General features: G+C 39.8%; 2 protein-coding genes across 7 annotated transcripts; one reads left to right on the forward strand and one right to left on the reverse strand.

Annotated features, from left to right (window-relative positions):
• Positions 1-6,369: 6,369 nt before the first annotated feature.
• Positions 6,370-17,871, forward strand: LOC137717349 (uncharacterized). Of its 6 annotated transcripts, none has more exons than XM_088698562.1 (10): positions 6,370-6,653; positions 7,039-7,175; positions 7,403-8,017; positions 8,157-14,146; positions 14,864-15,752; positions 15,850-16,526; positions 16,640-16,781; positions 16,902-16,983; positions 17,085-17,232; positions 17,488-17,871. In XM_088698562.1, exons 4-9 carry the CDS (start codon positions 8,162-8,164, stop codon positions 17,185-17,187), a joined length of 7,878 nt encoding a protein of 2,625 aa, XP_088554688.1. In that variant the 5' UTR covers positions 6,370-6,653; positions 7,039-7,175; positions 7,403-8,017; positions 8,157-8,161; the 3' UTR covers positions 17,188-17,232; positions 17,488-17,871. The 6 variants fall into 6 exon arrangements, with proteins under 6 accessions (XP_088554688.1, XP_088554686.1, XP_088554689.1 ...); XM_088698560.1 differs by having other exon boundaries at positions 6,413-6,653; positions 7,403-8,030; XM_088698563.1 differs by having other exon boundaries at positions 6,413-6,653; positions 7,403-8,026.
• Positions 17,872-19,293: 1,422 nt separating this feature from the next.
• LOC137717821 (putative sarcosine oxidase) lies at positions 19,294-22,062 on the reverse strand. The gene has a single exon (XM_068457308.2). It carries the CDS (start codon positions 20,709-20,711, stop codon positions 19,506-19,508), a length of 1,206 nt encoding a protein of 401 aa, XP_068313409.2. The 5' UTR covers positions 20,712-22,062; the 3' UTR covers positions 19,294-19,505.
• Between the last annotated feature and the right edge of the window lie 274 nt (positions 22,063-22,336).

The raw sequence follows: 22,336 nt of genomic DNA on the forward strand, positions 1-22,336 counted from the left end.
GAGCCGTTTAGCGGAGTTGTTTATCTCGAAGGTTGTGAAGTACCATGGTGTCCCTGTGAGTATTGTCTCGGATCGTGATCCACGTTTCACATCGAAGTTTTGGGTAGCTTTCCAGGAAGCTTTGGGCACGAGATTACTTTACAGTACGGCATATCATCCACAGACAGACGGACAGTCAAAAAGAACTATTCAGACTTTGGAGGATATGCTGCGAGCTTCGGTGTTGCAGTTTGGTGACACTTGGCACCAGCGGTTAGACTTGATGGAATTTGCCTACAACAACAGTTTTCATTCGAGCATTGGCATGGCGCCATTTGAGGCCTTGTATGGTAGAGCTTATCGCACACCGTTGTGTTGGTCAGAGGTTGGAGAAAGAGTTTTAGTGGGTCCGGAGATTGTCGAAGAGACTACCCAGAATGTTCAGGTGATTAAGTCTAACCTGAAAGCAGCTCAGGACAGGCAGAAGAGTTTAGCGGATCGGCATGCTACGGACAGAGTGTATGAAGTCGGAGATTGGGTATTTCTGAAGCTTTCACCGTGGAGAGGTGTCGTGCGGTTTGGAAAGAAGGGGAAGTTGAGTCCCAGGTACATCGGACCATACTTGGTCACAGAACGAGTTGGTGAGGTAGCTTATAGGTTGGAGTTGCCTCCGGAGTTGGCTAGAGTGCATAACGTCTTTCACGTGTCTATGCTCCGACACTATGTTGCTGATCCATCTCACGTGATACCTCCTCAACCGTTAGAGATTAATCCAGATTTGACGTATGACGAGGAACCGGTGACGATCATCGATTGGAAAGAGAAGGTTCTGAGGAACAAGACGGTGAATTTAGTGAAAGTTTTGTTAAGGAATCATTCAGTCGAGGAAGCTACGTGGGAGACAGAAGATCGGATGAGGGATTTGTATCCTAGGTTGTTCTTTGACCACTAGGGGTTGTTACTTGGTTGTTTTGAATTTCGGGACGAAATTCTTTTAAGGTGGGAAGGTTGTGACATCCCGTCCCGAAAATATCGAAACGTACGTATGAAATTTACAATTTTGCCCCTAGTGCGTTTTTCGTCACGTTTTTGGTTGCTTTGTGTGTTGTGGCATGTGTTGGGCTACACACACACCTGCACATTCGCTGTCTCTCTCTATCCTTTCTCTGTCTCTGTCTCTCTCTCTCTCTCTCTCCCTTCCCGTTCTCACCATACGTACGGACAAACCCCAAAACCCCTCAAACCTTAGTAGATCGAGGGAACCAAGTACACCATCAAGCTCGTGAGGTTGAGAGGAGTCTAGTGGTACCATTTTCAGGTAAGAAAACTACCATTTTCAGGTCGTTTCGAAGTGGTCCGAATTGTGTACTGTTCATGCAAGTTTAATCTAGTTAGCTTTTGGACTTTTGAAGCTTGTAGATGTGTTGGTGAGGTCCCAAGGAGCTTGGGAGTGCATTGTTGGACGGATTTGGACGTCGGAACCAAGAACTGTAAGTTTGGCCGAATTTTCATGTTTTTGAAAAGTTTGTTTCCGTTGTTTTTAGGCCCTAAAACTTGTCCAACGTGGTAGTTTATGATTAGGGCTTCATTTTGGTATAAAGTACGTGAAAAATGGATGAAAAACGAAGGAGAATAGTGAGTTTTAAGTTTCCCCAGTTTTCCGGTGACCGGAGTCCGGCGAGGGTAGGCCGGAGAAGAAACAGGAATATTCCGTTAAGTTTAACGGAATATTCCTAACGGCAGTAACGGTATCTGGTTAAGTCTAACGGAATATTCCAAATTTTAACGAAATATTCCTGACGGCGTCAATTGACGCTGTCAGTGTGCATGGCACGTGGCCGCACGTGGGAGGCGCGTAGGTCCGTGCCTATTTCGGCGCGTGGGGGCGCGTGAGAGGTCCAAAAATTATTTTAAAAATATGGTTGTGATCCTGAGGTTGTGTAGAGCACGTTGGTATATTCATTTGTCCATTTTGAGCAATGTATGAGAAGTTATTACGAGGAGTTGGTTATGTGCTTTAAAGTTAACGTTTTTATAGCTATTTCGCATATAGGTGACACGTACCCCGAGGACGAGCGTGCACACGCGAAGCAGGGGGGCTACGACCCTTCTACATACCAGTGAGTGGGCTTTTGTTTTCCATATATACCTATATACTTTTATATTCCCAGAAATTGTTTAAAAAGGGTTATTTACGTTATGTCATGCACTTTATTATTATCGTTTATGCATAACGGCATGCATTAGTAGAGGCTTGCATATACATATGCATATTGGGTGCAGTGGACGCACAGGTAAGTGCCAGGTAAGCGTTGTGCATGTTTATGTTTCAGTAATGGTTTGAGATAGTTAGAGAGCTCATAACCTGCACCCCCGGTGTTAGTGCTCCCGCCCGTGGCCAGGGCACAGTCCTTCACGTGATGCTCACCTTGGATTCAAGGTAGGTGCACAGGCATGTCGTACAGACCACTTTAGGTGGTTCCGACTCGTAGGTGACCCGCGATTAGTCGCCCAGTCTTCACGTGATCGTAGCACTTGTTTACACCCAGGCCTGTCGTACAGACCACTTTAGGTGGTTCCGACTCGTGGGCAGGTTTAGATATTGAGATTGAGATTTAAGCTCTAGATGCAGCCGTACAGGTCACGTTAGGTGACTCCGGCTGCCAGATTACATGATATTGATATGTTTATACCTGGGCCCTTGCATATCGTTATGAGATTTCGACATGGCATATTATCAAGCATGATTGATATAACTTTGAGCATATTTGGCTTATGTATTATGTGTATATATTTTCTGGGAAGTATACAGGTTTTACGGCGAGGGGTTAGAAAGTATTTATAAATGGTTTTCGAAAGCTTTGTTTTTTTGCCCACTCACACTTTTGTTTTGCGCCTCTCCAGGTTCTAGTTGAGTAGCAGTTCAGGTGGTTTTCCCAGAGGATTCTCCCGGCTTTCCTGACAGATACTCACCAGTGTAGGGTCACCTTCGGGTGTACTTTTGTCGCAACTTTCTTTAGGACTGCTGTAGACCTGCTCTGGAAATTGTCTTTCACTTACGCTAGCACTTGTTTAGTACTTTTTATGCTAGTGGTTTTAATTTATTCGTACTTTTATATTACTACTTTATTAGCTTCCGCACGTGCACATGGCTACGTCACCTTGGTGTGACGGCCAGCACGCTCCGATCTCGGTCGGGGTGTGTCATTTTGAGATGGGATCGTATTGGTCCCGAGTTCCTTTTTAACATCTTGGCTGAAGATGTAAACATTTCAATTAGAAATTTAATAAAGTCTATCTTTTGGGGGGAAAAAAATAACATTCAAAGGACTTTAACCATTTTTTTAGAAGTATTTGGGGGGAAATTTAATAACTGTCTAAGAGTTTGTTTAGAAGTGTTTTTGAAATGACTGAAACCGTTTTTTTAGAGAAAATATTTTTAAGTTCCAAAAACACTTAAACAGATTCCTACAAGAAACATATGATTGGTGCTTTTTGCAGGAAACACATGATTGATGTTTCTTGCATGAAACACTTTAAGTGTTTTTCTAAGATTCACTTGCATTTTTATTAAAGATTGGTTCCAAATCATTTTCACCAAAAACACTTTTAGCCATTTTAAAAACACTTCCAAATGAGTCATAAAGCTTTACTAATTTTTTTTTTTTTAGTAAGAAAACTTTCCTAATCAGTTGGTAAGTCCTAGCTTTTTTTCTAGGCTTAAATGTTAAAATGGTCTCTGTGTTTTAGTCATTAGGTCAATTTAGTCTCTGTGTTTTTAATTTGGCCAATTTCGTCCTTGTGTTTATCTTTGTTAGCCAATTAAAGACATTACCTTCTAATTTATGTAAAATAATTTAAAATTTATTATAAACTTATTTATTTGATTTAAAATATTTAAAAATGAAATAAAATAAAAAATTAAAAGAAAAATTATTTTCCTCCCAACTCCCCGACCTCCTCCCCAATGTTACCCCCTCTTTTTTCTATGTTGTAATCTTAATTTTTCAGATTAGAAGTTTTACCTCTTATATGTGTTAATTTTTATTGATTTGCATTTTTCTATAAAGAGAAAAGGTAATTATATCTCTTATAATCTTTCTTCTGAATTTTTTAACAGATGTTGAATGAAATATCTTTAATTGGCTAACAAAGATAAACACGATGACTAAATTAGTCAAATCCAAAACACGGAGACTGAATTAGTCATATGACTATAACATAGGGACCATTTTGACATTTAAGCCTTTTTTCTATGTAGGTTGAGTAGTTTTTTCTTTTGTCAAATTGGAAAGAGAAGTATGACTAGTTAATTTTTGCTACAAATCAACCTACTGTAGGAACCTTTGAGTCAATCCCTCTTTTAACTCCAAAAATCTCTTTACTTAAAAATGAGAGGTTTTAATTTCGAATCTCGTGGATAGCGAATTCAACATCAAATTAAGTTGTTCATTATGTGACTTAGCCGAACTCTCCTTCATCCTAGTGTAAAAATATCGATGTATTAATAAAAAAAAAAACTCCAAAAATCTCTTCAATCTCAATACGAATCCATTATATCATATTTGACTTTGCATACAAAAATATTAAATCTATAAATTTAAGACGACCAAAATGAAAAAGAATTATTTCCTTGTCGACATGCTTGATACGCACATGATTTGATTCTTTGCTAGAAACATTTTGTATGGACATAAATAAACCCAATTTCGTATCTTTTCAATATTTGATGCTCCTCACACTTGAAGATAAGCACACCTAATGGTGCCATATTTTTATTCCCCATACCAAATTTTTAAAATCTAAAAAAAGTCAAATAACGTGGGTTGTCTTTGATAATAATATTATAACAAGGGTTTTTTGGAGTACTTAAAAGCGTCATACAACCAGCAATGTGACTTGTTTATATATAATTTAACTATAGGTCAATACATCCTTAGTTGCTTGTTTTCATTATTTTTTATATGGCTTTTAGTTCACACAACATTGGACATTAAATTACATAAAGTTTGATTTTCGTGCAAATTATACAATAATATATGATTCTTAGCATCTTGGTAGGCGTTGAATTTTCTGGATCAGAAGAGATTTTTTTAGTGAGTCGGAAACACTACATGATATCTCTACTAATTAATAAAATACTCATTGTTAACCAAAATTCTATAAAATTACCAGTTTAACCCTCTAATTAGAAACTTGAATAAAAAAAAATTTTCACAAATTGTATTATAACACTTAATGTATTGGGTCGTGTTTCCAACACACTTGAAAATTTTCTCCTAGCATCATATTATAATTTTTGTGAAAGTAGGTCATAAGTGGAATAAGCACTCCATAATCCATATATGCTTTATTTTAGGCCTTCCGACCAAAAGACAACGCTTTATTGATAGGCCTCTTGGTCTTCTAACATTTTATAGTTATGAAGACTATTGGGCTTGTTTCATTGGACTTGCATCGGCCGTCTACGGATCCAGCCATTTTAATCCGAAAGAAGCATTAGAGACTTATTACTCGTTTACTAGTCAATAGTTCAAATAAAAACACTAAAATGTTTGACTGTAGACAAACTCAGTGATCAATTTCATCGATTTTGAATCTTAAGGGTCAAAATGAGGAGTTATTTCAATCTCATGAACATTTTAGTGGAAAAACCTTACTAAAATGCTCTTAATTAAATAAATGATCTTATATACTAAAGTATAATAGAAAAAAAAATGTTAAAGGCCTCTATTCGCCAAATATTAAACACACTAAAATTTTAGAGGGTTAAACTGGTAATTTCATAGAGTTTTGGTTGACAATGAGTGTTTTATTAATTAGTAGAGATTATTATTATTATTATTAAACTCGCAACGGTTGGTGGTGTGGGGTTAATGTAAAGGGAAATCTTGAAATTTTACAAATAATTGAGGGTATAATGAGAAGGAAAAATCCATTTTGGATTCCCCAGCAATCCGAAATCCAAATACTGGTTAAATGTAGGAAATCCAATTTCTCCAAAATTTGGAATTAGATTTGCGTGGGTCTCACCAACTTTTTGATTCCCCAACATTCGGTAAACACTGGAGCATGATCTGGTAAGAGTTCAATTTTGTTTTTTTGATCCTGATTACCTTTATATAAACTTGTCATTAGAGTGGGTCTTGTGAGCCTGGTCACGACCTGAATTTGGTTTGTTAAGAGGATCAAAATGGAGGGGGCTCATATTGACACGTGGCGCTTAGTAATTGTTCACATGTGCACCATGTCATCGGTTAATAAAAGTTCTAATATAAAATCTGTAATAGATGTATGAGACTATCTTAAAAATTAACATTTTATATATGATTCTACGACGAAAAAAACTTTATGCACTATACATTGAAAATCACGAAATTTGAGGATAGTAATTGAGATTTACCTTATATTATAACACAGCGATATTTCACTTGTCTTCCCAAATCGACGTTTCACCTGCGCAGGCAAATCACATGGCGTAACACAGACACAGAACGAAAACGAAGGTTGCGTTAGATCCAAGGGACAAGGGGGGACCGACCCGTATACACACACAGTGACGCCGATAGAGAAAAACCGAGAGGGCACCATTGAAAAGCAAACCTTCATTCGAAACCACCGAAGCAATCGTATCAACGGCGACGGCCTGCCGATCCAGCTGCCGCGAAATCCAGGTACGATATCTTCCCATTAGTTTTCCAATCTACTCGTTTTATATTGTATGATTCATACTGTTTTCGTCGTTTTGATTTGCTTGTTTTAAGATTTGTTTGATTAGAGTGTGAATGAATTAGGTTCTGGATCTTTTCGAATCCGATTTCATATGATATTGTTTCCTGTTTGGCTGCCGAGAAAAGGAGATTGAATAAGAATGTCGTTGTCATCGAAATTGAACATAGTTAGTGTTTGCATGGTCCTCATTTGCCGGAAATCAGCACTAAACTTCGAGTTTTGAAATTTGAAATTTTCTGTTATTTTCTAGCATTTGTAGTTCCATTCAGCACGAGTATTTGTAGTTCTATCGAATGTAATGGTGTGGTTGTGTTTAATGGTTTATAGGAAGGATTATATGGTGAGTGAGACGTTGCTGTGGTGATTGGCGTGGAGTCACAGTGGGGAGCAAGAACGGAGTGGATCGGAATCGGATGGACAAGAACAAGAGCCGTACCGATCTGCTCTCAGCCGGACGAAAAAAGGTACACTGACCTCTTGGACAATGTATCTTGTGACCTAATTTTTGGTTCCCGATAAAATGTAACTTGTCTGAGCTGTATCCTTTTACTTGGAAAACTTTTTTGTATGGTACGTGCCTATAGGTTTGCTACTCTATTTTCTGCTCTGTTCCTCAATGTCTTAGTAATCAACTGGAGAGTGCAAATGAGCTGTGGGAACTTAATATATAATCTTGTATTTCTGCCGGCAGCTTCAACAGTTTCGCCAGAAAAAAGATGGTAAAGGCAGTGGAAGTGGAAAATCCACAAAGAAGTCTAGTAAATCAGAGAAGCATGAAGCTGATGCTGATGCAGTCTCTAGTGCAACTAAACCTACAGCGTTGACACAGGCCCCTGAAGGAGAAACTGAGTCTCGTGTAGATGCTAATCTGGAAAACATCAACTCGTCAGGGTCACATTCTGGGGAGATTTCTACAGCTTCTGACATTGATGTTGCTTCTGCTGCTCCCTCGGCAGTTCCCATTACACATGAGGGAAATGCAGTCGAAACTTTGATTGACAAAAATGCTGAGTTAGCATCACAGGAGGTGGGATTCAGTCAGCATGATGTTAACTTTTCCGCCACGAACGAGGCGGAGAGTACTGCGGGCACTGATGCTGAGGAGGCAAGAGTTAGTTCATTGGACACTTCACATGTCATGGATTCCGGAGGGCTAGCCAAAGATGGCAATATGTCTATGCTGGTTGATGTGTCCGCTCAACCTACTTTAGTTGATAATACTGATCAAACAAAGGGTAGAGATGAGGAGCCTTTGCCTTCGCCAGAGAGTATTAATACATCCTTGGTGCAGGAGAGGGAAGATCAGGTAACAGATGTAGGTTGTGCCCTTTTCCTTTTGTTATTAAACTTTCTATTACTTTGGGATTCTTCGGGAGATTAATTGAGCAGGTTAGGAAAACTGATGGGTTTGACGTATAATTAGAATCTCATTTGTTGCTGGGTAGGGGCAATGCAGGAAGCTGATGGTTTGGATGCAAAAAATTGTGATCGTAGTCAAGAAGCAGAAATGGGGCTTAAAGGAGATGACAAGATTTCTTCATCTGAGTTTGATAGAAGTGTTGAAAGTTTCTCTAGCCAAGCACCTTCCATAGATGAGCAAACTGATAAAGTGGATGAAGCATCTGATCAAGAAGTGGAACTTGCAGGAGATAGAAGTGTAGCTCTATCTGAGATTGATAGAACTGCTGAAACTTTCCCTGATCTCGAGTCCTCCATGGGTGAACAGATTGGCAAGGCAGATGAATCATCTCTGTCAACTGGTGCAACCATGTCTGATGGACTCTCAGTATCTGCTTTAGCTCTACCTGAGGCAGATGTATCTTTGGTTGTTAGTGCTGCTATGGATGACCGGCAGGAAACAGAAGATGTTCCAGGCTCTTATTTTGAAGCAAAGTCCGAGGTGCAATTTGGATCTGGTTTTGGGCAAGGCGGGGAAGAACATAGGGCTCTTCTGGTGGATCATCATCAGAAACATCCATTGGGTGGGCTTGAAAGTCCTCCAGGAACCAATATGGCGCTTCCCGATAAAGGATGGACTGCGTCTCCTGTTGCGGATGCCAGCTCAATCAGTCTCTCACAGCTCACAGAAGTAGTTAGGAGGCTTAGTGAAGAAGAGTTCAGGGTTCTTATTAAGTCAGTTGAATCAGTTTCTAGTGCATCTCAGGGGACTACCAATTTGATTGTGTCAGAACATGGACTTCTGGAATTGTTTGAGCAACTTAAAGAAGAATTGGTTCTCACACATTTGACAAAAGATATCAGTGACTTGCAGCTTGTGCAGCAGTCTGAGATGCAAGTGGAGTTTGATTGCCAACGTGATCAGTTACTTGATGAAACATCTCTTCTTCGTGCTTCACTAAATGAAGTCCGTGAGAAGAACCAATGCCTTGCTGAAGAGCTTGCAGGGTGCAGATGTGAACTCCAGGCTGTTGCTAGTGGGAAGGAGGAGCTCCAAGACCAACTTCAAACTGCGAGGGCAGAGGTAGAAGAATTTTCTGCTAGAGCAACTGAGTCGAATAGCAGCCTGGAAAGGTCAAAGCAGGATTTGTTGATCCTGTCAGCTGAGTTAGCTGACTGCAAGTCTTTGGTGGCAGCTTTACAGGCGGAAAATGAGAAATTAAATGGGAGTATTGCTTTGTGGGATGAAGATAGAAAGAAACTTGTTGAGCAAAATGATCGTTATCTTCACGAGAAGGAGAAGCTTTCAGCAGAGTTAGTTGATGGAAAAAGTTTTGTGGAAGCTCTACAGGATCAAATATCCAGCTTAAGTGGGAGTCTGAGTTCTGTAACAGAAGAGAGAAAGAAGTATGAGGAGGAGAAGGAGCATCTTTCCTCTGAGAATGACAAACTTGCTATAGAAGTGGCTGACAGTAAGAACACAGTATTGGCTTTGCAGGTAGAAAATGGCAACTTGAATGGAATCCTTTCTATGGTTACAGAGGAGAGTAAGAAGCTCGAGGAAGAGAAGAATCATCTTTTCTATGAGAATGAGAAACTTGCAATAGAATTGGCTGCCAGTAAGAATTTAGTATTGGATTTGCAGTTAAAAAATGAAAAATTGAATGGAAACCTTGTTTTGGTTACAGAGGAGAGAAAGAAGCTCAAGGAGGAGAAGGATTATTCTGCCCAAGAGATTGAGAGATTGTCTTCCGAAATTCTTGTTGTTCAAGAGCGGTTATCTGCCGAACATGAAGAACATATGAGGTTTGTGGTTGACCAAAAAGAAACAACAACACGCCTTGAACAACTCTCCGAAGAAAATATCTTTCTTACTAGCAGTCTGGACACACTTAAAGCTAAGATGAAAGAGGTTGATACCAGTGGAATCAAAATTGCATCCCAGGCTGGGGAAGGTGGGGATCATGTTGAACTTGCAGAAGTGCGGAGCAGAAGGCATGAAATTGAAAATGAAAAATATCACCAAGTTCCTGGGATGGAAGATAGTGAAGGCTCCTTTATTATGGTGGAAAAACCTTCATCTGATGGCGGTGGAGGTTCACCAGTTCTGAATCTTGGGAGGGAAGTTTTTGATGATTCCGTTGGGTTTGTAGCACTAAAGGGATGCGTGGAAGAGGCAGAGAAAATGATGAACAAACTTGTCCAGGAAATTGAAGGCATCTGCTCTCGTTCAGAATTGTTGAATAGGTCAGGTGATAAAGTCTCCACTCCTCCAGTCTCAAAACTGATTCAAGCCTTCGAGTCAAAGGTGCACCTTGATGAAAATGATGTGGAGGAACGAGGTCTAACTGACAATCAATCACCAGCAGATTCAATTGCGTCAGTAAGAGAGCAAACTGGAAACTTGAGAGCATTATTTGAGCAGTTGCTTCTGGATGCTGCAAATGCCAGTGAACTGCTCAAGGAGGAACGAGATGGTAGGAAAACTGCTAATGCTACATTCGGAGAGATGAAGGATCAGTATGAAGACTTGGAGGAACATAGCAAGAAATTGGAAGCTACCAATATTGAACTTTGTGTCCTATATGAAGCTTTAGAACAACATAGGGGCAGCATTGAAACAAGGAACAGTGAGCTTTTGGTTCTCTGTGAGTCCTTAAGACTACACGTTACTAATCTCGAAGCTGAAAACTTGGAAGTTGGAAGAAAGCTACATAGATATGAATCAAGAATTAATCAATTGCAGAGTCGATTGCATGATTTACATCTGAGTTCAAATGACATGGTGTCTCAGATCTCTGATCAGTTAGAAAATTTTCACAAGGAAGCGGCAGAGAGGATTTTGATACTTGAGCAGCGTTGGAATTCCACTCTCGTTCCGGTTGTTGAAGCGATTGGAAAGCTTGGTGAGTCTATTGGGGGTTTCAGCACAACTACACCAATGTCTCATGAATGTTTGGACACAAGTCATTTCGTTGCTTCTGTTTATGATGCCATCACTGTTATTGAAGATTTGAAGGAGAAACTTAAAAGCTCTCAAACAGACCATGAGGCTATATGTATTTTACATAAAGAAGTGAATGAGAAATGTGACGATCTCCATGTAAAGAATGAATTGGCCAGTGATATGCTGCACAAGTTGTACGGCAACCTTAGCAAACTTCTTAGAGTTTTGCATGGGTCTATAGATGAAAGTGAGATGAACCTGAAAAATGAAAAGCTTCCTCATCCTCTGGATTATAGTATTTATGAAACCATCATAGAACAGCTGGAGAATTTTCTGAGCGAGGGACTGCAACTCCAATCTGTTAACAAGAAGCTAAATTCAGAGTTGATGGTTAGAACAGAAGAATTTGAGGAATTGAAACAAAGATGCCTGGATTCGAGTGCTATTCAGAAGTTAATAGAAGATATTGAAGGTGTGCTAGAAGTGGAAAATGCTGAGTTTCAAGCAGATAAAATGCTTGCTTCACGCTTGGAATCATTGGTATCGTGTCTTGTTCAGAAGTACAAGGATGCTGATGCTCAGGTAGGCTTATCTAAAGAAGGTTTTCAATCCAAGGTGATGGAATCTACTTCAATGCAGGAAGAAATACAGCAGTTAAATGCCTCGTGTTTTCAGCTTGAAAGTGAAACCATTGTTCTCAGGGAAAGTTTACGTCAGGTTGAGGAAGCCCTTCTTGTTACTCGTTCTGAGTTACAAGAGAAACTATATGAACTTGAACAATCGGAGCAGCGGGTGTCTTCCCTGAGAGAGAAGCTTAGCATTGCTGTCTCCAAGGGGAAAGGCTTGATTGTCCAGCGAGATGGTCTCAAGCATTCCCTTGCAGAGAAATCTAGTGAACTGGAAAGATTCTTACAGGAGCTGCAATTGAAAGATGCCAGGCTTCTTGAGGTTGAAACAAAGCTCAAGGCATATTCAGAAGCTGGTGAGCGTGTGGAAGCTCTGGAATCTGAGCTTTCATACATTCGCAATTCTGCTACTGCATTAAGAGAATCATTCCTTCTCAAAGACTCTGTCCTTCAGAGAATAGAAGAGATATTAGAAGACCTTGATCTGCCAGAGCATTTTCATTCGAGAGATATTATTGAAAAGATCGATTGGCTGGCCAGGTCAGCTACTGGTAATACTTTTCCTCAGACAGATTCAGATCAGAAGAGTTCTGCTGGAGGAGGTTCATCTGATGCTGGTTTTGTTGTTATGGATTCCTGGAAAGATGATGTACAGCCGAGTTCAGATTCCAGTGATGATTTCAAAAGAAAATATGATGAACTTCAAAGTAAGTTCTATGGGTTGGCTGAACAGAATGAAATGTTAGAGCAATCTTTAATGGAAAGGAACAACTTAGTCCAGAGATGGGAGGAACTTTTAGACAGGATTGATATGCCATCGCATCTCCGGTCCTTGGAGCCAGAGGATAGGATTGAGTGGTTAAGAAAAGAACTTTCGGAGGTGCAGGGTGATAATATGTCTCTCCAGCAGAAGGTTGTTAACCTTAAGAGCCATTGTGTAATGCTAACTGCTGATTTGGAAGACTCAAGAAGGAGAACATCTGACCTTGAGGAAGACCTTCAAACATTTATTGATGAGAGAAATAATCTTTCTCAAAGATTGGAGCTTCTGATCAATGATCATGATAAACTTTCAGCCAAGGCAGCTGGGTTTGAGCTTGAGAATGAAAAACTGCAGGAGGAAGTTTCTGATTTGCAGGAGAACGTAGCCAAGCTGTGTGGGATTGAGAAGCAAATTCTCAGCTTAGAAGATGACATAAGAAGATTGCAGGGTCTGGTTACTGATGCATTACAGGATCCTGGAACAAATTCAGAGTACTCTGGTGAAAGCAGCATTGAGTGCTTCGAAGGGTTACTGAATAAGCTTTTAGAGAATTATGCAACTCTTTCCTCAGAAAAACCAGCGTTTGGGGTTGCAGCCGATGGTATTCATACTGAAAATTCTGAAGCAATGGTTGTTGAAGCGAGAAGCGCAAGTACACCTGATACTGCTGAATCAGATACAGTTGCTTTGATGAAAGAGTTGGAGGAGGTTCAACGTGAAATTTTGGATGTGAAGGAGGAGAGAGATGGATATGTGGAGAAGCAACGGTCTTTGGCTTGTGAGTTAGAAGTGCTAGATAAAAAAGTGAATGAGTTGCAAGGGCTTCTTAATCAGGAGGAGCAGAAGTCAGCTTCTGTTAGAGAGAAGTTAAACGTTGCAGTTAGAAAAGGAAAGCAATTGGTGCAACAGCGTGACAGTCTGAAACAAAATATTGATGAGATCAATTCTGAGGTGGAATGCTTGAGATCTGAGACCAAGATAGGCGAAGGTAAACTTGCAGAATATGAACGAAAGTTCAGGGATTTGTCTTCTTATCCAGGGAGAGTAGAAGCCCTAGAGTCTGAGAGTTTATTCTTGCGGAATTGTTTGAAAGAAGCTGAGAACAATTTGCAGGAGAAAGGAAATACTTTGAGCTTAATCATAAATATTCTAGGAAACATTGATGTTGCAGAGGATGATAATTCTGGTGATCCAGTTGTTAAGTTAGAACAAATCGGGAAAATGTGCTGTGATTTGCGTGCGAATATGGCTTCTTCAGAACAAGAAGCTAGGAAATCAAAAAGAGCATCAGAGCTACTCCTTGCAGAACTGAATGAGGTTCAAGAGAGAAATGATGGTCTCCAGGAAGAACTAGCAAAATCTGCGAGTGAACTTGCTATACTCTCCAAGGAAAGGGATCTTGCAGAGGCCGCCAAGCTCGAAGCTCTTTCATGTCTTGAAATGGTTTCTACTGCTCACTCTGAGGAAAGAAAACACAAATTTTCTGAATTTTCAGGACTAATGTCTGGTGTAGATCAACTTAGGAAGGGGTTTCATGATGTTAGTAGTTTATTGGCTGGTATTTTTCACCAGGACTTGGTATTTTTGCACAACCTGGAGTCTGGTATTGATTCCTGCCTCAAATCAAGCAGTGCTACTGATGTGGTTGATGTGCCCCTTTTCACTACAAGCAGTGGATTCATCACGAGCAAATCAGACAAGGTACCTTTTTTATGTGCACACGCATGATTATTTGTTCCAGTTTTATATGCCCGTATTTAAATATTCGTATTATTCCATATGGCTTGTCAAAGGTCATTTTCTACCAATTATAGGTCCTTTGTTTTGTATGCCTTTGTTTGAATTCTGTTGTACCTTCCCTATGCCCGAAAATTCAAATAACCTTCATTTTAAAGTCAGACGAGTGCAGTGGTTTTGTTTGGAAAATGTATGCTTTGTTGACTCTAGTAAGCTGGTTAAACTAGAAATGAAACCTCTTAAGTGAGAAATGATTATTGAAGAATTGTTTCATGTATATGTACTTCTCTCTCGTCTATTTATAGGTCTGCTTTATTTATAAATTCCAACTTTTTGGATAGCAAGTGATGCGACAGATGGAATGCCATTATCTTCGCTAAAAGTAATTGGGACTCATATGACAGTATGTGGGATTAAGAATGAAGATAAATAGGGTCACGTCACTTGGTATCCAAATTTTGGATTATAGTTAGTCTTATCATTACCATTACTATAATTATCATCATCATCACTAATGACTATCACTAATGACTATTATTCTTATATTTTTACTGTTATATGTTGAATGACAATCATAGTCCTTAAATTTGATGTGAAGCATTCTTCTCTCTTATTATCTTTATTTTTTTATCAAGTTCGTGCATTTTTTTCTCATCTTCTAATTTTGGCTTCCCTGTTCAGGAGAACTTTGTTTCGACAAATTCTTGGTCAGACTCCAACATGCATGGCCAATTTGATGACAGTTTTATAATTGAAATCTTTACTTATGTAAGGCATTATCTGCAAGAACTGGTGATGGAGATTGGTGTGCTTAAAGAAAAATTAGATGAACACTCAATTTCATTACATGAAAAAGCTAGCAGTGTATCTAAATCAATGGCAATTGTTCGTGGAGAATTAACTTCCAAAAATGAGTCATTTGAAGCCTTGAAGAGAGACTTGTTGCATGTGGAAAGGGTTGAAAAGGAAAAGGACAATGAGCTTCTTTTCTTGCGCCGAAATAATGCCTTGCTTTTTGAAGCATGCACTAGTTCAGTTATGGAAATGGGCAGAAGAAAAGCTGAATTGGTTGGAAATGGTTGGTCTGCTGGAGAACAAGGGATGAAATTGAAATTAACAAATTATTCTGAGGATGGACTTTCATTTAGTGGAGAAGACCAGTTTCGCTCTGAGGAATGTGTCAGGAGTGTGACAGACAGGCTATTGTCAACTGTGAGTGATTTTGGTTCTCTGACAACAGAAATTGTGGAAGGTAGCCAAAAGGAGTTGAAGATTACCATTTCAAAGTTGCAGAAAGAGCTTCAGGAGAAGGACATTCAAAAGGAAAGGATTTGCATGGAGCTTGTAAGTCAAATCAAGCAAGCTGAAGCAGCTGCAACAAGTTACTCAACAGATCTTCAATCTTCAAAATCTTTGATGCATGATTTGGAGAAACGGATAGAAGTGATGAAGGGTGAACGTAACTTATTGGAGCAGAGAGTGAATGAATTAGAAGATGGCCGTGCTACTTCTACCGAGTTACAAGAGAGGGTCAGATCACTGACTGATGTGATTGCTGCTAAAGATCAAGGTCAGTTATTGAGTCTACTACAGTTTTTATATTTGATTGAAATTTGAAATGGTTATATTAAATAATCACCAATTATCAAAAATGTTTGCGATTGCAGAAATTGAGGACCTAATGCAAGCACTTGATGAGGAGGAGGTGCAGATGCAAGGTCGCACTTCCAGGATTAAGGAAATGGAAAAGGTTGTGGAACAAAAGAACCTAGATTTGGAGAACCTTGAAACTTCCCGCGGGAAGGTTATGAAAAGGCTTTCCATCACTGTGAGTAAGTTTGATGAACTACATCATCTGTCTGCAAGCCTCCTTGGTGAGGTGGAAAAGCTCCAATCACAGTTGCAAGAACGGGATGATGAGATATCCTTCTTAAGGCAAGAGGTCACTAGGTGCACGAATGATGTTCTTGTTGCATCACAAACCAGCAACAAGAGAAGTTCAGAAGAGGTCCATGAGTTATTAACATGGTTTGACATGAATATTGCTCGGGTTGGGCTGCACAATGGGGATCAGAACAGTGATCAAGTTTCTGACTACAAGGAAATATTCAAGAAAAAGATTGATTCAGTTATTTCAGAATTGGGGGATCTACGAACTGTGGCTCAAAGCAAGGATACACTGTTGCAAGCAGAAAGGAGTAAGGTAGAAGAATTAACACGCAAAGGAGAAACTCTTGAGAAGTCTTTACATGAGAAGGAATCACGGCTAAATTTGCTTGACAGTGTGGAAGATTCTGGTCGGGGAACTAGCAGCACCTCTGAAATTGTTGAGGTCGAGCCTGCGGTGAGATGTTTGTATATTTGTTTATTTATTTATTTACCACCTTACATTCTCTCGCCCTTTGTCAGAGTATTGTAATGTCATTAAAAGCTTTATTTTGTGGATTTTTTTAATAGAAAAACAACTGGGTGAAAGCTGGGACCTCCATTGCACCTCAAGTCCGTAGTTTGCGCAAGGGCAATAATGACCAAGTTGCAATTGCCATAGATATGGATTCTGGGAGCAGTACTAGGTTGGAAGATGAAGAGGATGATAAAGGTAATCATATGCTGATATAATTGCTGCCATCTTATACTGGTCTTTGCCCTTCAATACCAAGTCAGATGGTCACTGAAGGCATTTCTTACTGGTTTAACATTTTGTTTTCTTCGGCTGTAGTTCATGGTTTCAAGTCACTCACGACTTCAAGAATTGTTCCAAGATTTACTAGACCCGTGGCTAACATGGTTGATGGCCTTTGGTAAGCATATCCAGTCCTCGTTTTCTTTTCTTGGTAATATTTCAATCTAAAACTTACCTAGATTTTGTGAGAACTAAATCGTCTTGTACACAACCTTTCAGGGTATCTTGTGATCGGACTCTAATGCGGAAACCTGTTTTACGGCTTGGCATTATATTATATTGGGCTGTACTGCATGCGCTTCTTGCAACTTTTGCAATTTGAAAAGCCAGAAGCGGTTAGAAGGATTCTCTTGAAAAGCCAGAAGTGGTTAGAAAGATTCTTCATTAGTTGCTTATTTCTGTCCTTCGTTATTCTACGCCCCTGCACTCTCCCTATAAACTAATATTTGGATTAAATAAACCAAAGGAGAATCAAGAGACTTAAGGGAAGGGTGCAGAGGGAGAAAACGATAGTGTGAAAAGCACTGCTCATTTTTATGTTATAGTTTTGTGTTTGCGAAGTTCTGGTTCGAAAAATCTTGTGAAGTTCAGAACTTACGCGTTGAATTTCCTTGTGATGCAGGTTCACATTTTGAAGGGCTTGGAGTCCTTGTGTCCCGACGATGGTAATGCTTTATTCTTCGTAGATGCGATTAGATCCATTTATTATTTTCCAAAACCGAGCGATTCCGATTCGCAGTTTTTATACGAATGAATCTGAGAAGCTTGGTTGCATCGTAATAAGAAAAGAAAGTTCGATGATAGGGAAACAAACATAGTTCATTTGTTTTCTTAATACCCAACCACAAAAGGTTGTACATCGTAGCTGCTACTACAATAGGGTTCTCACTATATAATTGGAGAGAATTTAGCTGTGTAACAAAAAGCTCCAACCTAGTACTTTGTCATGACGATATTGTCGTGTAATGTAAATTTTCAGGCATATATTAATGCTTTTGTTCTTTAATTTTTCAGAATTTCTGACTATTTCATATTTCATATTCGAGACTTTGACCTAATTAAAGCTTTGGTTCATGAATTTTTTATAGAGAGTTTTAACGAAAAACCTACAGTACTTTTCACTTTAACTAAAAATCATATTTTTACACTAAAAAGTCAGTTTTTGTACTATTCATTTTACTCTTTATTTTGTCATTATTGTTAAAATTCAAAGTTTTTAAGCTATTTTCATTAGTTTTTTTTTTTTTTTTTTTTTTTTTTTTTTATAATGTGGAGCGATGATTTTTTCTTTGCGTAAACAACATTAGAACTTTTAACCAGACGGAAGTTTTTAATTGGTCACCTAAAAGGATCTTTGTTTTATGTTGTGAAAAGAGGACCGGTACTCACATGTTTTTGCTTGAGGAGAAATTTTGTAGTGTATTGAAAAAATTGGTTGGTACACCATATATCATAATACAAGTGAAGGGGTGATTGGAAAAAAAACATCTCCACTTATATACTATGACATGTGCTGTACCGGCTTATATTCCGAGCACATAGAGAAATCTCAGTTAGTTTATAGACCACACCTCTAATCGGGTCAAAACGCTCCAATTTTTGCAAGTGGTCTTTTATCACAGTAGTAGAAAGGCGTTGAGCCCTTACATGACGGCGTGGATTCAAACCCCGTCGGTAACTAATCTAACATTTAATCTAACATAATCTATTGTTTGACAAATCAACTAGAAAAGCTATCAAAATGACAACTAGGAAAAAAAAAAAACTCCAATTTTCTCTTCCTAAAATTGGTTTTTATTTTTTTATTTTTTTATTTTTTACATTTAAAGCCACTTAGTAGTTAGTACTACGGTGAATGATATTCATTTTCACTTTTAAGTGAAATATTTTAAGTTTGATTCTCGTCAAAGAAAATTTGAACCACATTATTGCTAGTCAATTATGAAACTTAGCTCACTTCCACATCCCTTTGGTGTAAATAATATAGTTTTTGTAAAAAATAAAAAAAATTTACATTTAAAGAAAAACTGAAATATTTCTCTTCAAAATGCAAAACACACATTCAGAGCTGTCACATTAGTAAAAGTAATGCAATGATGCAAGAATGAAGAGGTAGGATTTTCTCCCCTCTTATTACCGTCACCTCCTCTCACACTCATGGACGGAGCTAATGGAGGTTTAGTGGGGACAGATACCCCTCACTCAAGTAATTCGTTTGCTTAGTTACAGACTACAATTATATAATATAAACGGTTTATCTTTAAAGAAAATATATATATATCTAATATCCAATATATATTCATTCTACTTATACTCTATATCAAATATCATATGAGTAATAGTGCTCTTGTTTTGTCGTTCAAACCAAAAAAACCCTCTCCCACCTTTCATGTATTTATATTTTTCTCATCATTTTGTCACTTTCCACTACTATATTGAAATTTTTGTAACATTGAAATTGTGATACATCATGATTTGAAATCATCCTTAATATCATATTGTGTATAACTATACTATAATAAAGTTTTCTTAGTTATTTTCGGTTGCCCCACTAGAAGAAATTTCTGAGTTCGTCCCGCTCACAGTCTTCTTTTGTCTTATTTTCTGTACAAAATTTTTGCAGAGGTTTGTTACAAGCATTTACAGAAAGTCTTTGGCATTGCCTTTGGGATTCTGTTGAAACCTTGCCATCCTAAAGTGCTTCAGCTCCACTCCTTCAGCCTCCCCAGTAAGCGCAAGGTCAGCCAAAATCCTCCCCACCACCGGCGACATCTTGAACCCGTGACCCGAAAACCCACCGCCCACCACCACATCCTTCCCAAACTCCCCACCCAAGAAATCGATCACAAAATCCTCATCCGGGGTCATTGAGTACATGCACAACTGTGTAGCCACCGGCCCGCCGGAGTCAACCACGCCGGAGAACATCCCCTCTATCCACTCCTTCAACGGAGCCAGCGGGTTCCCTGGACCCCATGGCCTCTTATCGGGGTCACACGGGTACCCGCCATGCACGGCGACCTTGATCAAACCGGGATACTCCAAAGAGGGCGTCCCATAAATGTAGGGGTTCCCATAGCTAGCAAAGGTGGGGAAGTCTCCTCCGATAGCAAAAGCACCCTCGTGCCCCTCCTTAATCCGCCAGTAGCACACGGTGGTCTCCAACGGCTGTATCGGCAGTTCGATCCCGCCAACCGTTTTAACTAACTTTGTCGTCCAAGCCCCAACCGTCACCACACATTTCTTCCCCCAAAACCTCTCCCCTTTTGCTGTGGATACCCAAACCCCTCCTCTCACCCCATCTCTCTCCACACCCTTCACCTCCATATTATCCCTCAAAACGGCACCGTTCTGCAAAGCGAGCGTTTGAAACATTGACACCGCCTTGGTGGGTTTAATAACCCCGCCGTGCTCCGTCACAACACCCACCCAATCCTCCGGAATCATAACCCGACCCGAGAACTCCTGGTGCAGCTGGTCCCGGTTCATGACCGAAAACGCGACCGAGTTTTTCCGACAACTCTCGACAATGGCGAGGAGAAACTTGTCGTTCGCCAGAGCCATGTCCAATTGGTTGGCTTTGAAGTAGACATTGTAGCCGATTTCGGACTCCGCCTGCTGCCAGAGCTTGTAGGACTCGAGGACGAGGGGCGTGTAGTAATCTTCCGGGTACGTGGCGCGAATCGTCCGGGACTCGCCGTGGGAGGAGCCGCGGTGGTGGAGGAAGTCGAATTGCTCGAGGAGGAGGGTCTTCTGGCCGCGCTTGGCGGTCTGGTAGGCGGTGGAGCTTCCCATAACGCCGGCTCCAACTACGATGACGTCGAACTCATCGCCGGAATATTCCATCTCTGGAATGTGTCAGGCGATCGCCGGAGGAGGAGGACGAGGAAGAGGACGAAGGCGGTCGTGGGAGTTTTGGAATTTGGTGGGCTACTCTCTTTGGATCAGTCACTTGTGAGAAGTGATGACGGGAGCGAGTGCGAGCTCATTTTTAACGTGAGAATTTGGTGAAACCCGCCATCTTTTTGCTCTGAATTTCGAGATTGCCACTGTTTAATTTTGGTAAGAGAGGAAACTATAAACATTTACCTTTGGAATTTAACCAACAAAAATTAGAAACCAACATTTTTATTACATAATTTTTTTTGAATAAATTACATTTTAACACCTCAACTTTAGATCGCATAACAATCTCATATGTTTTAAACATTTTAATGTCATACTCATACATCAACTTACAAATTTATTACAATGTTAGACATCTGTTAAATTTTTTATTAAGCTTGCTTTTAAATGCTGACATAGAACATGTGGGGTCCACTCCTCGCCTACCTACCTAAACTCCTTAATTCCTCCACGTGGAATAAAATTTTTTTTAACAAAATAAAAACAAATTGAAAAAATTAAAATTTTAAAAAATAAAATCGTGAACTGCGTGCGCCCCCCCCAGCCAAAAATCCACCACCCTCTCGAGAACCCTAATCCCCAATTTCCAGCAAAAAGCCTCCCCTGCCGCTCCAAATCTCGATCCTCACTTCCCTCAAACACCATCTCGGGCTCCACCTCCTGCCTCCCACGGATCTCACTGATCTCAGTCCATCTCTCTGGATCTCTTTGCTTCATCCTCTCCATCTCAGACCTCTCACTCCTTCATTTATCTCAATTTGACGGCGGCTCCCTCGTTTCTCTCGATTTGACGGTGGTGACCATACCGTCCCCTTCAAACACATCACACCCACCACCCTCTTCTCCTAGAAACTCAACCCTCCAGTCCTAGCCCAACCCATTACTCTGCAACCACATGAACCGCTCTGATTGGCCTGGGAATTGAAACCTTTCGACCACAACTCTGTGCACAGAATCATGCAACTGGAAAAAATCCAAATGCCCAGAGACTGCTCCAAGCCTCCAATGGCTTCAAACGGTTGAACTTCTTCAAAGCTTCGAAGAACGGCATGGATTCTTGGTCGGTCTAGGATGGGTCCTTAGACATTGGAGCTCGAAATCGGATTATGGGATGTGGGTTTTGCTCTGATCAAGTTTTTTAGAGAGAGAGTAGATAGGTGTTCATACCAAGGAATTTTGGGAGATTAACGAAAAAAAAAAATTCCCCTTTTTTTGTTGTTTGTGGCTGATCAAGATGGAGAACAAAGATGGGAGGAGATAGACGAATGAGGTGCAGGCTGTGCACGGTAGGAAGGTGGGGAGGACAGAGAGTGACCCTGTCAATATTTTTATGTTAGTTTTTGGTCTACGTGGCTTAAACTTGACATCTATCAACAAAAATATGGGTCCATATTTACCACGTTAATATTTAATAGAAAAATTAACAAAAAAATTAACAGGATTTTATCATTGTAACAAATTCATAAGATAAGGTATAATATTGTAATTTGAAAAACATGAGGTATGAGATTGTGGTTCAACCTTTAATTGAAGTAGTTTTGTATAATTTATTTTAATTTTTTTTA

The sequence above is a fragment of the Pyrus communis genome, chromosome 8 (assembly GCF_041283825.1).
Source record: "Pyrus communis isolate YQ-2024b chromosome 8, ASM4128382v1, whole genome shotgun sequence".
Classification (NCBI taxonomy): domain Eukaryota; kingdom Viridiplantae; phylum Streptophyta; class Magnoliopsida; order Rosales; family Rosaceae; genus Pyrus; species Pyrus communis.